Source organism: Cygnus olor, chromosome 2 (assembly GCF_009769625.2).
Source record: "Cygnus olor isolate bCygOlo1 chromosome 2, bCygOlo1.pri.v2, whole genome shotgun sequence".
NCBI lineage: Eukaryota > Metazoa > Chordata > Aves > Anseriformes > Anatidae > Cygnus > Cygnus olor.
In genome coordinates, this window is record NC_049170.1 from 115671957 (window position 1) to 115688693 (window position 16737).

A 16737-nucleotide genomic window follows, 5' to 3' on the forward strand; every position below is an offset into this window, starting at 1 on the left:
TTAAATTTTCATATTGCATGGTCATGTCTAAAATACTTAAAATATATATGTTAAATATCTGATGCTTTTATCAACAAGCAGCATTTTTACCTGTACTTTTTGGATGTAGTAATGTGATACATTGGGTGACCAACAGTAAATACATTATATTGGACAGGACTTCCTGTCCTGAGGACACTTTATCATTGTTTAATTTTTACTGGAAGAGCAATTACCACATTATCTGTCTTGCCATTAAATGAATATATTTATAGTAAGGACAAATTTTGTTGTAACAGAGCCATGGAATACAACAGAAAGCATCATCATCATATGAAAGATGACAATTTCAGTCCAGTTTAATTTTTTAAAAAAAGATCAGTCTAGCTATTTTCAACAAGGATTGGATGCTTTCTTAAAATATTGCATAATAAAGAACAGTAGTTTTTAATGGACTTCTGAAGCCCTGATCCTGCTTTATAGTTGAGTATATAATTAAACCTGAAATACTCAGCAACACACTTAATTTAATGCGCAGGCATTGTTCCACTTAACCAAGTGGAATATATTTACGTGGCTAAAGATAAGCGCGTGTGCAGGCTAACGACCCCAGGGAAGAAGCACAGTTCCAGATTCAGTCCCTGAGTACGCCATGTACAGTAGTCAGTAAACGGGGACAGAGATGTTATAGTACCTCTGTAAAGCTTGTACGGAAATTTAATTTTAAAAATAAAATGAAATAAAACAATTTATGAATACCTACGTCCCCAGGTTTCTGAGATCAGCTTTTCACAATACTGTATAGGTTTATCTAGGGTAGAAACATTTGCATTCTTTTTCTACTGTACTAAAACATATTTATTATAGAGAGGTTTGTGTACAAGTACTCTTTTTTTTCTTAACATGTTGTTCCTTTTTAAATAGTCTCTTAACATGCACGGTAATTTCACAATGGTATTGCATTTAATTACTATCTTGAGTAGGTTGATCTCTTAATCTTTAAAACAATTATAATTTGGAAAGATAGTGCTTTACAGAAGGTATAAATGTACTTACATTTATATATAGTAATCCATGTTGACCGTGTTAAGCCAGGAGAAGGCTTAACTATATATCACTTTTAATTTTAATGTGTTTTTCCTGGGCTCTTTATTATTCTTTTGTTGCCTTTCATCCTATAGGATGCAGCTGCCCTTGAACTTGGTACTGTTTTGATCATTCATGTGCAGCAGCCACGTTGTCTGTAACATTTTAAAAATGAGGCTTCATGGTGTTATTTACGAAGTAATTTCACATAAATATTTGGACTTTGGTTCTCTTCGAATGTGGAGCTGGTTGCTGTATGAAGAAAAGCATAATTATAATTCACAGACTTTTTGCCTCGAGCCTAGGGGACAGATGCATATGATTAAGTTTGAAACTGGCCTGTTATTGTAATGTAGATGTTTTCAGGGTTGAGAGAATTAAAAAAAAAAAAAAAAAAAAAAAAAAGCCAGGCAAGCATGAGTTTAAAAAAAAAAATAGACCGAGGGAATAGTTTTACAAGAGGCACTCAATCTTGGACTGCTTTATTTTTGCACAATTTTATTTTTCAGTGGAACCTCTCCATTAGCTTGCCTGAATGCAATGCTTCATACTAACACTCGTGTAGGTGATGGAACATTCTTCAAAATCCCTGGGAAGTCAGGACTCTACGCTCTCAAAGTAAGTTTGAATTTTGTATATAGAAAGTGCATAGTGCTATTAATCCGTTTTATGAATGTCTCAATAGATAGAAAGGTAAACAGATTAGATCCTTTGGAGAGGAAATGACCTGATAGTCCTTCTAACTGCTTTCAGATGTCTTTTAAAAGGATTTATAATGAAAGTAAACATTGAATGTTTTATCCTAGAAAGCATATACATGTTCTTGAATTTAGCATATGGTATAAAAAACATGTAGCTTAGCTAAAATGCTGATTTTTCAGAGTTGTTCAGAGAAAGGCCTTTGTTTTATGAGCAGTGAGCTCAAGAGAATCACAGACTTTCTTGTTAAGTAATCAGATTAATGTTTGATTTTTATATAGTGGAAAATTGTTTGCAAGTCTAATATAAATCAGCTTTAAATGTCCAGGTTATGTCATTACTTTTGACAGGGAATTTAATTATAGTGGTGGAATTTTGTCTTTATGCTTTCTCTTTTTCTCTTTATTTGTCTTTTTTTGGTGTGTTTCTGGTGATTTCTATGGATGGATTTTTTTTCTTTTATTGTACATGGGCAAATTTAGACTGGTTTCACAATCAGTGCAGGAATGTGAAGTAGAGGTGAGAAACAAGAGATTGAGATTATATGTTTGACAGTCTAAATGTAGTTAATTGGAATTTGGGGCTGGAGGGTTGAGGGAAAGGATGTTTTGTAATTTATGGCAGAAAAATTACGTATAAAGGTTTTAAAAACATAAAACCATATAGATTTGCTTGTTCCTGATAACTAAAAATTCTTTATTTGAAGTTGAATTAATAGATTTCAGAAGCTCCATTTCCTAATTTACTAAAACAAATGCTGTTGTTTTGCTTTAAATCTGGAGATATTCTTGGCACAAATCCAGGTATTCACAGTCACTCCCATGCTTGTGAGCTCCAGGTTGCTTTTGAATTTGAATTCAGGAAACAGGCACAAGCTGAAAAGAAACATTAAAGGATTTGTGTTTTGCTGCAGCATTCTGGACACTCAACTGGAAGACTAGGATTTTTAACAGCCAAACAAGTCTGTTTCTGTTAAAAAGATAAAAAAAATAAAAAATAAAAAGTGGAAGAACTTGCATTTTATTTGACAGTTTTTAAATAAAAATGTTATGACTTCACAGAGTAGCTTTTTTGGTTTTGCTTTGGAAGTTGTTTCATGAAAGTTGCTTTTTATGTCTTTTTCTGAAATAACTCACAAGCTTATTTCATTTTATTCTGTTTTTTGAAATGTAAGCATATGAGTATACTGCAGCAATGTATTTTTGGAGATGCAGTAGGAATGATGTATATTTTTTTTTTTGTTAATTTTAGTTTTCTTTTTCATTTTTACTGTAGAAAGAAGAATCAACATGCCCTACTGATGGAACATTGGATTTAGGATGTGAATCTGAGTTAGATGGCACTGAAATGGCTGAGACAAACAATAATAATGGAGAAGAAAATGGTGGTAGGTGTTTTAATTTCAGTGTTAAAGGGCGTATTTTGGGAAAAGACAAAGTATTGTTTACCTAAGATTTTCATGGTGTGATTTCTAAAGAGTAATGTTTTGCGCACAGTAGAATTAATTTTTAGTAGCTTCTTCTCTCTTTTGGCTTTATAACGAAATCAGGAACACCAAGTACCTTTATTTGAGTTTGTTTTGTAAAAGACAATGAGTCGTGCTGTTAGGTATATGTTGAGTAGATAATTTCATGGTTTATCATTGTTCTAGGCCTCACAGCTAATGAGTAATTTGCATTACCAGGCTTCAAACTTGCAGTGGACAGATACTGATATACCCCACTCATTTAAGCATGGACCTGTGGGGTCCCTCAGTAGTGTTCTGGGCACAGGACAAAGGTGAGGTTTTTTTCTTATTTCAGGCAGAGATTCTCCTGGATGCCATGTTGACATATTGAAGTATTGAATCCTGTGGTGTTTTTTTTTGTTTGTTTGTTTGTTTTTTGGCAAATAACAACAAACTGAAACATTGCAATCACTTAAAAAAGGCTTCAAGCAGTTTTAGAAAATTACCTTTTGAAAGGTAATAATTGCTCATAAACAAAACACAGTTCCTCAGTCACCTAAAGTGACTTGCAAGTAATAGAAATTAATATTCTTATTATTAGAGGTACACTCATGTATTGTTTGTAAAGCGAATGTTTTATTACAAAAAAAAATCAAACTTTCCAGGATCTCTGAAATAAACCATCCCTTCATCAGTTCTGCCCACCTGCTCAGAACCTGTCCCACTGCTCGTTTGCATCTGACTGTTTTAGGTCACTTCTTGTATGGTGAGAGGGTGTCCTGTTTACAACTAGGACATGAAAAGATTCATGCCTTTTTTTCTACTGAGATTCCCTTTTATGATCTTTGGTGACTTACTTGGCTTCTATGCTATAGCTGTACGGGACTGATACTGCTGTTTAAGTATTGCTCATTAGCAGCATTGAAAAATTACAAAATGTTCTGTGATAGGAGTGATGGGATTGCCTAAGACAGGTTGAAGTCCCTTGGTTTGTTCAGCCCAGAGCAGAGCAGGCTGAGGAGAGGCCTCATGGCGGCCTGCAGCTCCCTCACGAGGGGAGCGGAGGGGCAGGCGCTGAGCTCTGCTCTCTGGGGACAGCGACAGGACCCGAGGGAACGGCACGGAGCTGGGACAGGGGAGGTCAGGGTGGGTGTTAGGGAAAGGTTCTGCACCCAGAGGGTGGTCGGGCACTGGGACAGGCTCCCCAGGGCAGCGGTCACGGCACTGAGCCTGATGGAGTTCAAGGAGCATTTGGACAATGCTCTCAGATACATGGTCTGATTTTGGGTGGTCCTGAGTGAAGTTGGGAGTTGGACTTGATGGTCCTTGTGGGTCCCTTCCAACTCAAGATGTGTTGTGACTCCGTGATTCTAGGTTGTTCTGAATCTGCTGGTGAGGTTATGAAGCTTGATTGAAAAACGAATGTCATAAATTATTAAATGGCTTTACATCTTTGTTGTGATATTTTATGGTTATAAGTTAAACACTGCAAGTGCTATGTTTTTATGCTTATGTAGTCTACACTGAATGCATAAAGTGAACATACATATTTGTAGTTCTTCAACAATTCCTGTCTGATACTCAGTTGATGGACACTTCACTAAGTCACAGGAAGAATACAGCAATGAAAAGCAGTGTAAATAGTCGTATTTCCAGTCATAGACAGGAAAGCAGAAGTTGATGTTGCTACTTATAAACAAACAAAAATAGTGGCAAAACCCTGGCAATTATTTAGGATGGTAGGATGTAAATAACAGTGCCACAATGCCAGAAGTAGAAAATTGTTGGGTTTGGACTGGGAGGAGGCTGTGTACTATTTTCACAGTTTACAGTGATAAAAATCATTCTAGCACTTCGGGTGACATAAAAGAGCAGCTGCTAAAATTAAACATTTTTAAATATTTGGGGTAGAGCAGTAATTCACACCCAGATTGTATTTAAAGATGAGAACTTTCCCTCATATTTCCTCTTTAACAAATTGTGATATTTTTAACTTTTTGAAAACATGACATTTTTTAATTTTTCTAGTGATATGAAGTTTGTATGCTTAAAAAAAAAAGATTAAATGGGATGGCAATAGGGAGTCTATATTGTATTTAGAAAGACCAAGGCTGGGTTGATCAATAAGGAATTGAAGACAGCGTATCTTGTATCAGCCAGCTGATACAGGGCTTAGTTTTGTTAAACATGTTTGATAATAGCTTTTCTTGAGACTAAAAGTTTAGTTGATAAAGGCATCTATTGATATATATTTAGAATTCTGTAAGTGTACGTTTGCAGTGTGTAATGCTTGGCTTAAAAACAGCACCGTGACCAAGAAATGCAGCCAATTCTAAATGGATTGAAAATTACAAGTTATTAGATCTGCAGAGGAGTAGGAATCACCATCCAAAATAGGTATTTTTGCTGTTCCCTTGAGGATGCGATTTGACCTTTTTACGTTCAAGGTATTTGTCAATACTTTTTGAAAAGTATAAAATCCTTCCTGATTAAATTTATTGATAATAAATAAAAATGTTGAGATGCCTCCTGATTGCCTTGTAAATGATTAGAGTTGAACAACATGAATTTTATTAGAATTTAAAGTAAATTAAAAAGGTTATGTTTGTGAAGTGGAGATATATTTTCAATAAAATCAGTAAATCTGAAAAGCATATAAGTATCACAGTAGAAAATGAATTCAACATAAATGAGATGCTTTTGCTAATTAGTCCAATGCAGTTCTTGGACTATAATTCTGGTAATACTGATTAAAGGGTATAGGTGCAGTTTTTCCTTTGGGTATAGCACTAGTTAAATGATTAGTGATGTATTGCATTCAATATAGCTGTAAGAAAGAATTAGGGAAAATAGAAAAGGATTTAGCAGAGAGATATAAGAACTCCTGAGTGAACAAATACCCCATTGCTCTGGGAAATTTAAAAGAGCCAGTCTAGTTAGTTTATCAGAGATGAGGAGATGACTTGATCATTTGGTAAATATTTAAGAAAAGTTATTTCTATAGAAAATATTTGGTCTAGCAGAACAAACCTAACCAGATGCCTATCAGTTTAACTATGCATACTAAAACTGGGATTTTTTTCCTTCCAGAAAAGTATTCTGTGGCATTAAAAAAAAAAAAAAAAAAAGGATCCAGTATAAGAAATGCTGTATGAAATACTTGGACTCATGTTTCAGAAAAGGTCAATAGATATAGCAATTCCTTTCAGCCTTAATATGTATGATACATACAACAATGGATATTGTTTTCATGTTGTATTCTTAATTGTCTGATTGCATTTTTAATTTGCTCTTGTTTCCAGTGTGATAGAGTCCAGAAGCCCCAGTTCCAACAGAATGATCAGATGTCAAAAGTTGTTTAGCAAGGATCTAAAAGTGCCTCTTTAAAGTTAGTTAGCTGGAAACTGAGGATGAGACCCTATCATGAACTTCAGCAATTGCCCCTGTCCTTTTGTGGGCTTTTAGATGACAGTCTTCATCTTTCTGACTAAAAAGTACCAGCTGACATTCAAACAGCAGCCACAGTATAATGCAAGCTACTGAACAATTTTATTAGCATAATAATATAGAAACTTCTCACAGTTAAAAACACATGACTTGGCAAAAGCTCTTAGTCCACATCAGTACTGCTAAACTGATAACCAGAAAGGCCACACCTCAGGATTTTGCAGATGCAGTGGAGAAATCTCTTTCCCCACCTTCTCCCAAGGCACATGTTAAACGAACGCTTTATGTTACAGTTGATTTTGTTTGGAATGGGATTTCTACAGAAGGTCTATAATAGTCTCTCGTATCTTTTTGTAAATTCCATTTCACTCAAACACAGGGGCAGCAAGTAAAGGCACAGTCAGTAAAAGAATTAAAATCCCAATTACTGTTGCCTGGGAAAATGATGACTATAATATCCTTTTGCCCATCAATAGGATGTTCTGTTCTCAAAAAAGCATTGGTCCCCAGGGTTTCTGAAGCCAGGGGTAATCCATCAGCCACGGAGAGCAGTTGATTAAAAGTTGTCTTCATGCAAGCCAGTGGAATGCACAATGATCTAACTGTGGAGGAGGTAGCAATCCCTGCGGTAGCGTGCCTTCCCTCCCCAGGCCCAACCCAAACAGAGGGCCTGAAGTTTGCCCAGAGCTGAGCAATATAATTTCCTCTTGAGACGCTGTGGTTTGCAGCACTTCCGAAAACTGGAAGTTCTTCAATTTAAAAATGAACTGGCAGAATTAATCTCTTAGGCAGTTTTCTTAGAGGTAGTAGATGGATGATAGAGGATCAGATTCTTGCTGAATCCTGAAATTTTGTCTTTGTAGCTGCTGTGATCTTGGATGCCTTGTGCTTTTTGGACTAGGAAGCTGCTAGGATAACTCCTATTGGGAGGAATGAACATTCACCATTGTTTGAAAGCTGAGCCCACGTTTATGTATTCAGTTTCTTTCCGAGAATGGAATTTCTGGCAGTCGAGGGAAACCTGTCATCCTTAGCATATTGTTTCTTGAGAACGATGCCACTGCTTCTGCTGAGTATGTCAGTTGTACATGGCAATATCTGGATGCCAGGTAGGCTTTCTCTAAGCAGAAGAGTGGCAAAGGAATAGCAGCCCAAACATACTGAGGTCGGGATGACACATCTGAAAGAGACTTTTTCTGTTTTTTTTGCTTTTTGTTTGTTTGTTTGTTTGTTTTTCCCCCACAAGTAGCTACAAAATAAAAGTACTGTACCCAGGATTAAGTTTAACTTCTCTAAGTTTCTTGCCACTGTGGCAATAAGTCATAAGAATGAGACGATAACATAGAGCTTGAGGGAGAGATCATCTCATCTTTTTTTTTGGTGTTGTTTTGTTTTTGCTGTACATTATAGTTTATGAGGCCTTAGAAACTGGTGACTTAGTGATGACAGAGTACATTTTCAGTGGAAAATGTTGACTTCCTTTGGAACAAGGATTCACAGTTTTCAAAGATTTATTAAATGTCTGGGCACAAAATTCTCCTCAGATTATTATGTGATTCAGTGCAATCACATCCTGACAGGGTATTTGATGTCTATTTCCAAAACATGTGATTGAATGTTACTTATCATTTCACAGTGCAAGTATTACTTTTCGAAAAGAATATTACAGTCACAGTAGTGCCCTTGATATATGCATCTGGTTTTGCTTGCATTGGTGAACTTGTGCAATTAACCAACTCCCAAACTGGTTTTCATTTTCAAAAGCTGATGGCAACAGTCGCGTTCTGAATTGTTCAGATTTTGCAAGTTAAGCTCTAGAGATCAAAGAGTGATGGAGGTGAATTACTTGATATGTCTGTGTTGGCAAAGCGTGACCATTTATGTCAATGCAAGTATAGATCTGTGTCACCCAAAGAAAATATTGAATTTTCTGGATATTTCAGAGAGTTTTTGTGTGTACGTTTTCCTAAGGGGGTTCTCTGTGAATCTCCAGAGCGTGTACATACATTTTATGCTTGAGGTAGACTATAGTCTTTAGCATATGGTAGCAATATTAATTTGAGTTTTTTAATGTGGCCATTAGTAAACAATCCTTCTCATCTGCTGTGGTTTCTGTAACAAAGAAGGAAGTGAACTGGTGTTGATTTTACTGGTTTGATTTTAAATCAGTATGGTCTGTCTGAAATCAGAATTAATTGTGCTATTTATTTGGGGAAAACAAGCCCCATAAAGCACTCCAGGAACTTTTCTGTCCATCCAGTTACATAAATCTGTTTATAATTATTCCTAATAACTTTCAGTGACAGTGAGAGTGATTTTAAGTTGTATTCTTACAAAAGACTGTTTATTTGAAGAAATATATCTTCTAATATGGTTTAAGTAGGTATCATATTTATTGGGGGTAGGGAGGAGGTAGAAAGTAATATAAAATTACTGAGATACTTTATGAAATTTGAAATTAAAAAGTAACATTGCTGATTTTTACAAATCATAGCCTGTCACAGTAATTACAAAAATTGGTCTTGGAAAAATGGAAGAGAGGAGGTTATTTTAACTGGAGGTTCTCAAAAACATTGTTAACATCCTCTTTTCGTTAAGTAATTCTAATTCTATCATTCATGTTAACACTCCCTGAACGCTCACTGAGGAGGTCTTATCTTCAGAGACCCAGCTGCTCTTCCAGCTCATAACCTAACAGTTTATGGCTTAATAGTGCTTTATTTCTTCACTCAGTCCTGGTCCTTGAAGAAGCTGAATGGAGCTTAATTATTCTCCATTAAAGGGAAATGCCTCCTGTAGGCTTAAAACTACTCTTGTTCTCTTTTTCTACTGTAGCAATAATGGTGAATCCTCTTTATTTGCTACCCAAATATTTTTGCTTAGTCTGTTGCATTCTTTCAAGGTTCTTTTCTTCCTCCCCAACATCTAGTTTATTTTTAGCATTCTTTTCTGATAGAGTTTTTCAAGGTAACATAGATCTGATAATATTCATGCATCTTCTGTGCTTATGGACAAAGTAGTTCCAGCTTTCCAAAGTTGTACATATGTACAAAGACCACTGATTCTTCTTGAATTTGTTTTTCTTTTACTGCGTTCTTTGGTTTTCATAGCTGCAGTCTTAAGTCTTTGTTTTTTTCACTAGGACCATCAATTTTTACTTCAAACACCGACATATTTTTCTATCGTGTTTTTCCTTTTTTTCACTTCTGACTCATGCAGAGAAAAGCAGTTGGACCTTATCCATTTGAATGAACAAATAAATACAATTTTCTGTGGTCGCAGCCTTTGTAGTATACTGAGATTTTGGCATAGATTGATTGAAATCACTAAGCAGCGCAACTTGCTTTAAAGAATAAATTTATTCAGCATCTCATATTTGTATTTAAATTCCTAAAGAAAAGTTTAATTCATATTGTTTTGTAAACAATTAATATCTTGATTTTCTTTAGTATTATTTTTTTTTACTAATCAAGAGAATAGACTGTATAAACTATTAAGCAATTATATAAATTAACATAATGTATTTAGATGTTTAGTGTTTATATCTTCTATTTTTGGAAAATAGGCAATGACATGTCTTATTAACTGGGTGGTTAGGTTTGAACCCAAGATTTGTATCAAGCTGCTTTTAAATGGAGATGGAAATTTAAATAAACATGGAAAACAGTATTTAGAATTTCTTAATATTTTAAGCTATAGGATATGTGAAGGAAACTATTTTTAATGTACTAAGTATATTTTAGAAAGGAAATATTTATTGTTAATAAATGAAGTTGACTTTCTCTAATCACAATGTCATTTAAAAAAAATTAAGCAGTGGATTTTAGCCTCATACGTCTATTTCTTTAATTATAGATGACAGGAAACAGAAATACTTTGTTCTCCAATTATTTTCAGAAATCTAAAGGAAGTAGTTTTGGTTTGCACTAAACTGAACCAGCATACATTGAGGTACTCCTTCTGTACCTGCAGAATTGATCACAGATACGGCAAGCTGGTTTATTGTTTCAGCAGGTTTTAGTTCCAGTTGCTTCACTAAGTAGAACAAGCCCTGTTCCTTGGTTTATCTTCACTGTCAAAGTTTTAAAGAAACAGAAGCAAAAGGAAACAATACATTGATATTATTTTTTATGCGAAAAGTAAGGTAATGATAGAAATCAAAAGTATTGCCTCTAATAGACCTTGTCACAATTTCATTTTCATTTAAAGGGTTTATTGTTAGAATAAAAATGAATTAAAGCCTAAAATTAATGTAGAGCCATGTTTATATTTATTCTCATGCTGTATCACGAGTTTGACATTAACTGTTGTAGTGTTGAGCATCATCAGTTAGTGGTATCAAACCTCTCCGTGATGAATTTTATCACCAAAATAAATAGGGGAGACTGTTGGATAATGTCCTGAATCAAAGTCATGAGAATCTGAATTTCCCACTTAGTCAAAAAGGAACTAGGAGTTCTAGTCATCCTGGAGAACAGAAATACATTCTTCATGATAATTCATGTTGTATCCTCACTTAGGAGGGGGACTTATATACATAATAGATTTCCTTCTTCTGCCATTTTTAAATTTGTTCAATTCTGTTCTCCTTAACTTTGGGATTTGTATGCTTACACTATTTCCATTTTTAATTCAGTTCTTTGACTCTTAGTCTTTGCCAGAAAACAGTAAAAATAAAAAAATAAAAAAAAATATTTAAAATAAGAATCAAAACAGAAGTTGGGTAATTTGAAATGTCAGGTTTTTATTTTGGTGTAGGTGTTCTGCATCTCAGGAGCTATTGTAGTGATTTAGACTATATAAAATAGCTATTGTTTGTTTTCTGCTGACAATTTACTGCTCCTCTGAGTTGCCTTTTTTGATAGCAAGCATTGCTTATCATGTGGAAAACATTGATCCTAACCAGGTGATACTGTAAGCTTACAAGCTGTTTTGTATTGCATCTTCTTTGTATATTCTTGACAAATGCTTTGAGTACATGGGAAAAAAAGTGAAAAGTATCAGTTAGAAGTCTTGTGACAAAATTGGATTTGTCTTATCTGCTAATGAAATTTTTTAATCTAATGTGGAAATTATCTTGACATAATGCCAAAACCATAAAATAGAATATATTCTGCTTGTCAAGTAAGTATTAATTATTTTTTTATTTCAGTGTGGAAAGAAATGTTTAATATCCCATGCATCTTACAATGGCAATTACTTATTGATGGCTAAATTGTCTCAATTCTATCTCTTTTCTTACAAACCCAAAGAAAAAGCCATTACAATATTTATTTTATGAAACACTGCTAGAGGCAAGGGAGTCGAAATGCTAGTTCACTTGTCTGCTTGCCCGATTGAAGGATGGGAGGAGAAAACCACACACAAACAAAGATTGGGCTAAAATTCTTTTGGGCCCATGTCTGTGCAACCTCTTTGAGTGTCCTCAAACTGTTATTGTAGGTTCGCCATGTATGGCAGATCTCGGGGAAAACATAAGCATTTTTGGGGCTTTGTAAAGCAAGCATGTCAGCATGCAAACTGGCTTGGGGCAGCGCACGGGAAGCCAGACTTGAACTCAGTCAGAGGAGGAAAGAAGAAGAAAGCTGCTCAGTTTCTGGATCTGTGCTCATTCTGTTTTAGATGGGCTGTCTTAAGACACTGGTAAGAGTAATAGTAATGCCAGGCATTAAAAATGGAAAGGTTTTCACAGCTCTTTTAGTCAAGCTTGCTGACTACCAAGATTAACAGGATGCTCCAGGCATTTTCACAATGTTCATATCTGTTTAATAAAGCTGGATTTTAAAAAAAAAAATCATCATATTTCCTTTTATTTTTAACCAGGAGACTTTTCCTGTGTCTCACACAGTATGTATTCAAGAGGCTGTTTAAAGCAAGTGCAGTAGTATTTATTCATTAAAACATGTATTATTAAAAAGGCTGAAAAAATAGCAGTGTGTATTACCTGAGAGACCAGAATTCCTCTTTGCAGGATATTCCAGTCTACCCGTTAAACAGGCAAGTGTGTGTTCTTAGTTTTACCAAGAAGTACTTACAAAATAGATTAGTCTGGCTCCTAAGACGCCATTATGATCTGGAATGAAGTTGCATACTCATAAATCCACAATACAGGGTCATCAGTGTCTTCTGTATAAATACGTGTTTAGACACATAGTAATCTGTTAGAAATGGCTTGGTGAAGAAGACAATTTTTGCCTGGCTTCTGTGTGAAAACTGTTATTCAGCTCCCTCAGTTACGTTTCAGGATCTGACAGGCAAAATCTGCACAGTCTCCAGAGCTCCACAAAAAGGGGCCAGTGAGGTACAAATATTTGTGAAGCAACGCATGTATTTAGAATATGGCTGGATTCTCAGCTCATTTGGATCTCAAGATTAGTTGAATTTTGTGGAGTGAGCTTTTTTGTTTTCCAGGCACATGCTTTTTCCCCCCACCCCCCACCCCCTTTCTTAGGGCTCTCCAAGATGCATAGAAATAAGCCCCATAACAGCATTCCTTTATTTTTTTTCTTTTTATAAAGTTTGCCCAAAGCAGACATCTGAAGAAATGTCTTCCAATCGTGATTCGAGCCTTACAAATGCACCAGTGCAAAGCAAGCTAGTATCTTCCTTCCAGCAGCACACGAAGAAAGCACTTAAGCAGGTAAGCTCCTACTGCCTGGTCATCAGTTGGCTTTCCTCTGGCATGGGTGTCAGTCTGATACGAACATGATTTCAGCAGAATTTCAGGACGTTTCTGAGGGGATTTTTAGGGCTTTGTTTAGTGATGTATTGCTGGGTTTTTCTTTTTTCTTTCCTTTTTTTTTTTTTTTTTAACCCATGGTGCAGTCCTGCCATTTACTATGGTTTTGATGTTTTTGTTTGTTTGTTTTTGTTTTTGTAAGTGCTTTGCAAGTAAGCAGAATTGTTTGTATTAGTCACGTCCCAGGTTTTTGTGTGTAAGCACTTAACACTGGAAATTTTATGTGAGGCTTAAAATAAAGCAAACATTTTGAAAGAAGTTCTGCAGATAGGTAAGAAGCTGGGTATACTTGCTCTTCAGTTTTTCTTTATGGTCTGCTTAGTAATGTTTTGCGTACTGTATCTGACATTACAGTGTGTAAGAGTGAGGTTGTTTTTGTTTCTTGAATAACCTGTGATTTGGATGATTTAGGTTGGAAGATATGTAGTAAAGTTTGGCGAAACTAACTGTGTGTTCAAAGTCAGATGTTAACAGAAATTGTAACTGTGAAATTTATTTTCCAACAATGCCAAATTAGTTCAGCTTACAGCAGGGCAAACAAAAAAACTAAAAAAATAATAATTATTATTCAAAAAAAAAACCAGTATTTCCTCTCAGTTGTGAATATGTAGAAATTGTTTTAGTCATGTAAATACAGTAAAAAATGAAATACAACTCTTCTAAAATGTTAGTTTAACGAGATGATGTTGCTTTAATTTTTCTGGTAACTGCTCTCTTAGTTATGTTTAACTGAAGTATAGTATTTCATGGGGTAGTTTATTGCAGAGTTGTTGATTTAGGCTTAAATTAAGCAAAGCCTGTCCACATCTCCTTCTCGAAACACTTAAGTATTTGTGCTTACTTTTTCATGCGGTTTGAGTTTAAATCCACTAAAATTAATAGACCTTTATCATTCATATAAGGTTATCTTTTACTTATGGGTTTTGAGGACTGGGGAGGATTCTTAGGTTGGGGTCTCACAACTGCTTGGTCGGGAAGGTTGGGCAGTGCACAAAGCAGCTCGCTAGCTGCTTGGGTAGTTTGGAGAAAGGCACGCAACTTTTTGGAAACTTCTGTATAGATCTTTTCTAGTATGTAAACTTTCTGAGGTGTGGAGGGAGCAGGGGAAGGGAAAGGAGGAAAAAAAGCAAAGCCATGAGTGTTTGAACTTGTGTAAGCTGTTTAAACTCTGTCATTTTTCACTTAGCAGATGTATAGCACTGAGAATAATTTTTAAAAGGGCAAACTAATCAAAATCGCTTAATTAATATAAAAAGTCATAACATTGATGGAAATCTTTGAAAACATTCCCTAAGGCGGTAGGGTTAGAGCAGCATCGGAAAGTTAAGTAATCAATAGAAAGAAATCAGTTTTAATTAAGTTAATGGTAATTAGATCTTGTACTTCAGAGTACGAGATTATTACAGCTATCAGTAAAATGTTTTCTGTATGTACAGTATTAGACAAATGTACATTTGTATTGTGGAGTGCTGGAGGATTTTTCCTTTGTTTTAATTTTTCTCTAAAGCTTCAGGTGTTGGCTACTGCCCTATGCATGCTACAGATATGATTTAATTTGACATTGCAGCAGAGGAGAAAAAAACTTCAGCAGTGATTTTCTTTCACTTTCCAATCTTTCTATTGCTTTTATGAATGCACATAACACATAAAATTTGTACAAAGAAGTGCCTGTACTACCTTTTGAATACGCAAAAAACTTCATACAGTTGGATTCAATGCTCCTCCAACTGCTGCTAACTTACCAGTTCTGTGCTAAAGTAACAGAAGATGAGCCATCAGCATACTCTCAGCAAGAAGTGTTTATACTGTATAAACATATATATATATATATATATATACTTTATCAACGTCAGAAAGCAGTCTTCCCTAGCTATTGTATTTTTTCTATTACTTGACAGTCTTCACAGAATGAAAACTGACAAGGTAGTCTTTCAACCAGTTTCTAACTCAACTTTTTTAAAAACAGTAAGTTTTGATTAGCTTGATCTTGTGTGTATTTGTTTTGTTGTCCATTAAAATTAAAGTGGGAGGCAAGCTGATAATGTGAAGTATTGCTTGAAGATCAGAACTAGAATTAGCAGATTTTCTCTGTTTATCTAGTTATTAGCCACTCTAGTCATATGCCATTCTCTTTCAAGTGTTATGTTGGATTTACATACGATCTGATTTGTAATGAATTCTAGAGGTATTACTGGGTTTAGACTGCAAAGAGCAATCTCACATTTCCTTGTAACAGCCTACATTTCAAGATGTTCTCATGAATCAAATTAGTCACAACACTGCATTTCTTAAGCTATGCTAGTAGCTTGGAGGACGGGGCATTTTCTGAGCCCTCTCTATTGGTCTTGACTTCTCTCAGGTAGCAGTGGATCTGGGGTACTTTGCAAGGCCAGGGAGGTCTGCAGTTCCAGTGGACTCTCAAAAGGTCTGCTTCACAGTTCAGACCATATTTCCTCACCTTAAAAGCTTGGGCTGCTGTTCTAGTCTGGCAACTTTCTAGCTTCATGGCCTTCCATCGTGTCATTTTGCTGGGAGAAAGATTGAATGTTTCACCACTGAGTGTATTTCATGTTGCTTTTTTTCGTTTTTGAGGAAGTTTCAGTTTTGTTCCTGAATAGTATGAGTGTTAAGTCCAACAAAATAGTTTCCATTCATGAGGGCTTAGACAAAAGAGTCTGTGGTGTAGAGCTGCCTTTTATGCTTGTCTTTCTGATGGCAGATTTTAAAGATTTGTTTCCCTTTTGCTATTGGAAGTGCTTGGGTATGCGTGCCCAGCTGCTGCTTATCTAGTACCATTGAAAGAGGGGTTTATGGCATGCTGTCACGCACTGATTTCCCATCAGTACTGATCAGTTCTACACTGACTTACCTCATTTTCACACTTGAGAATTGTGGCATGCAGACTCATGTCAGGACCTCTTACCAGGAAAGTACTGAACTACATCTGCATCTGCTAACAGTGGTACATGATCACACTACTGTGTGAATTATTCTTGCTCTGGACAAGGCTAACTCAAGTATGGACATCAAGTCATGGCATAGTGTCTACCATGCTCCTCTCTGGTCCAGTTTCTGTTCCATTGACTTGAGGTGATACTTTTTTGGAAGTCTTCGCTCTGTACAGATATGTCTGTATCTATCAAGATGTTCTTGGAACATTTCTCAGAAGAAACGATCATACCTGCAAACTGGCCTCACGTAGGTAACACTGAGCATATGTGAATATCCAGGACATTGAGGTGGTGTTAGTGTCTGTTGGACTCTGATAGCCAAGTATAAGAGCACCTTGTCCATCAGTGTACCAGTTGGTTCCTGGGGCAGTACCAAGAGAGGATAAAGA

The 16737-nt window shown here is 35.6% G+C and overlaps 1 protein-coding gene across 1 annotated transcript in view; it reads left to right on the top strand.

Moving 5' to 3' along the window:
• ASXL3 (ASXL transcriptional regulator 3) overlaps positions 1 to 16737 on the top strand; it is a 120735-nt gene that overhangs the window by 48583 nt on the left and 55415 nt on the right. The window contains exons 3-5 of the mRNA XM_040547771.1: positions 1575 to 1683; positions 3040 to 3151; positions 13177 to 13298. Coding sequence (XP_040403705.1) covers positions 1575 to 1683; positions 3040 to 3151; positions 13177 to 13298 — 343 coding nt within the window. The remainder of the gene's footprint in view (positions 1 to 1574; positions 1684 to 3039; positions 3152 to 13176; positions 13299 to 16737) is intronic.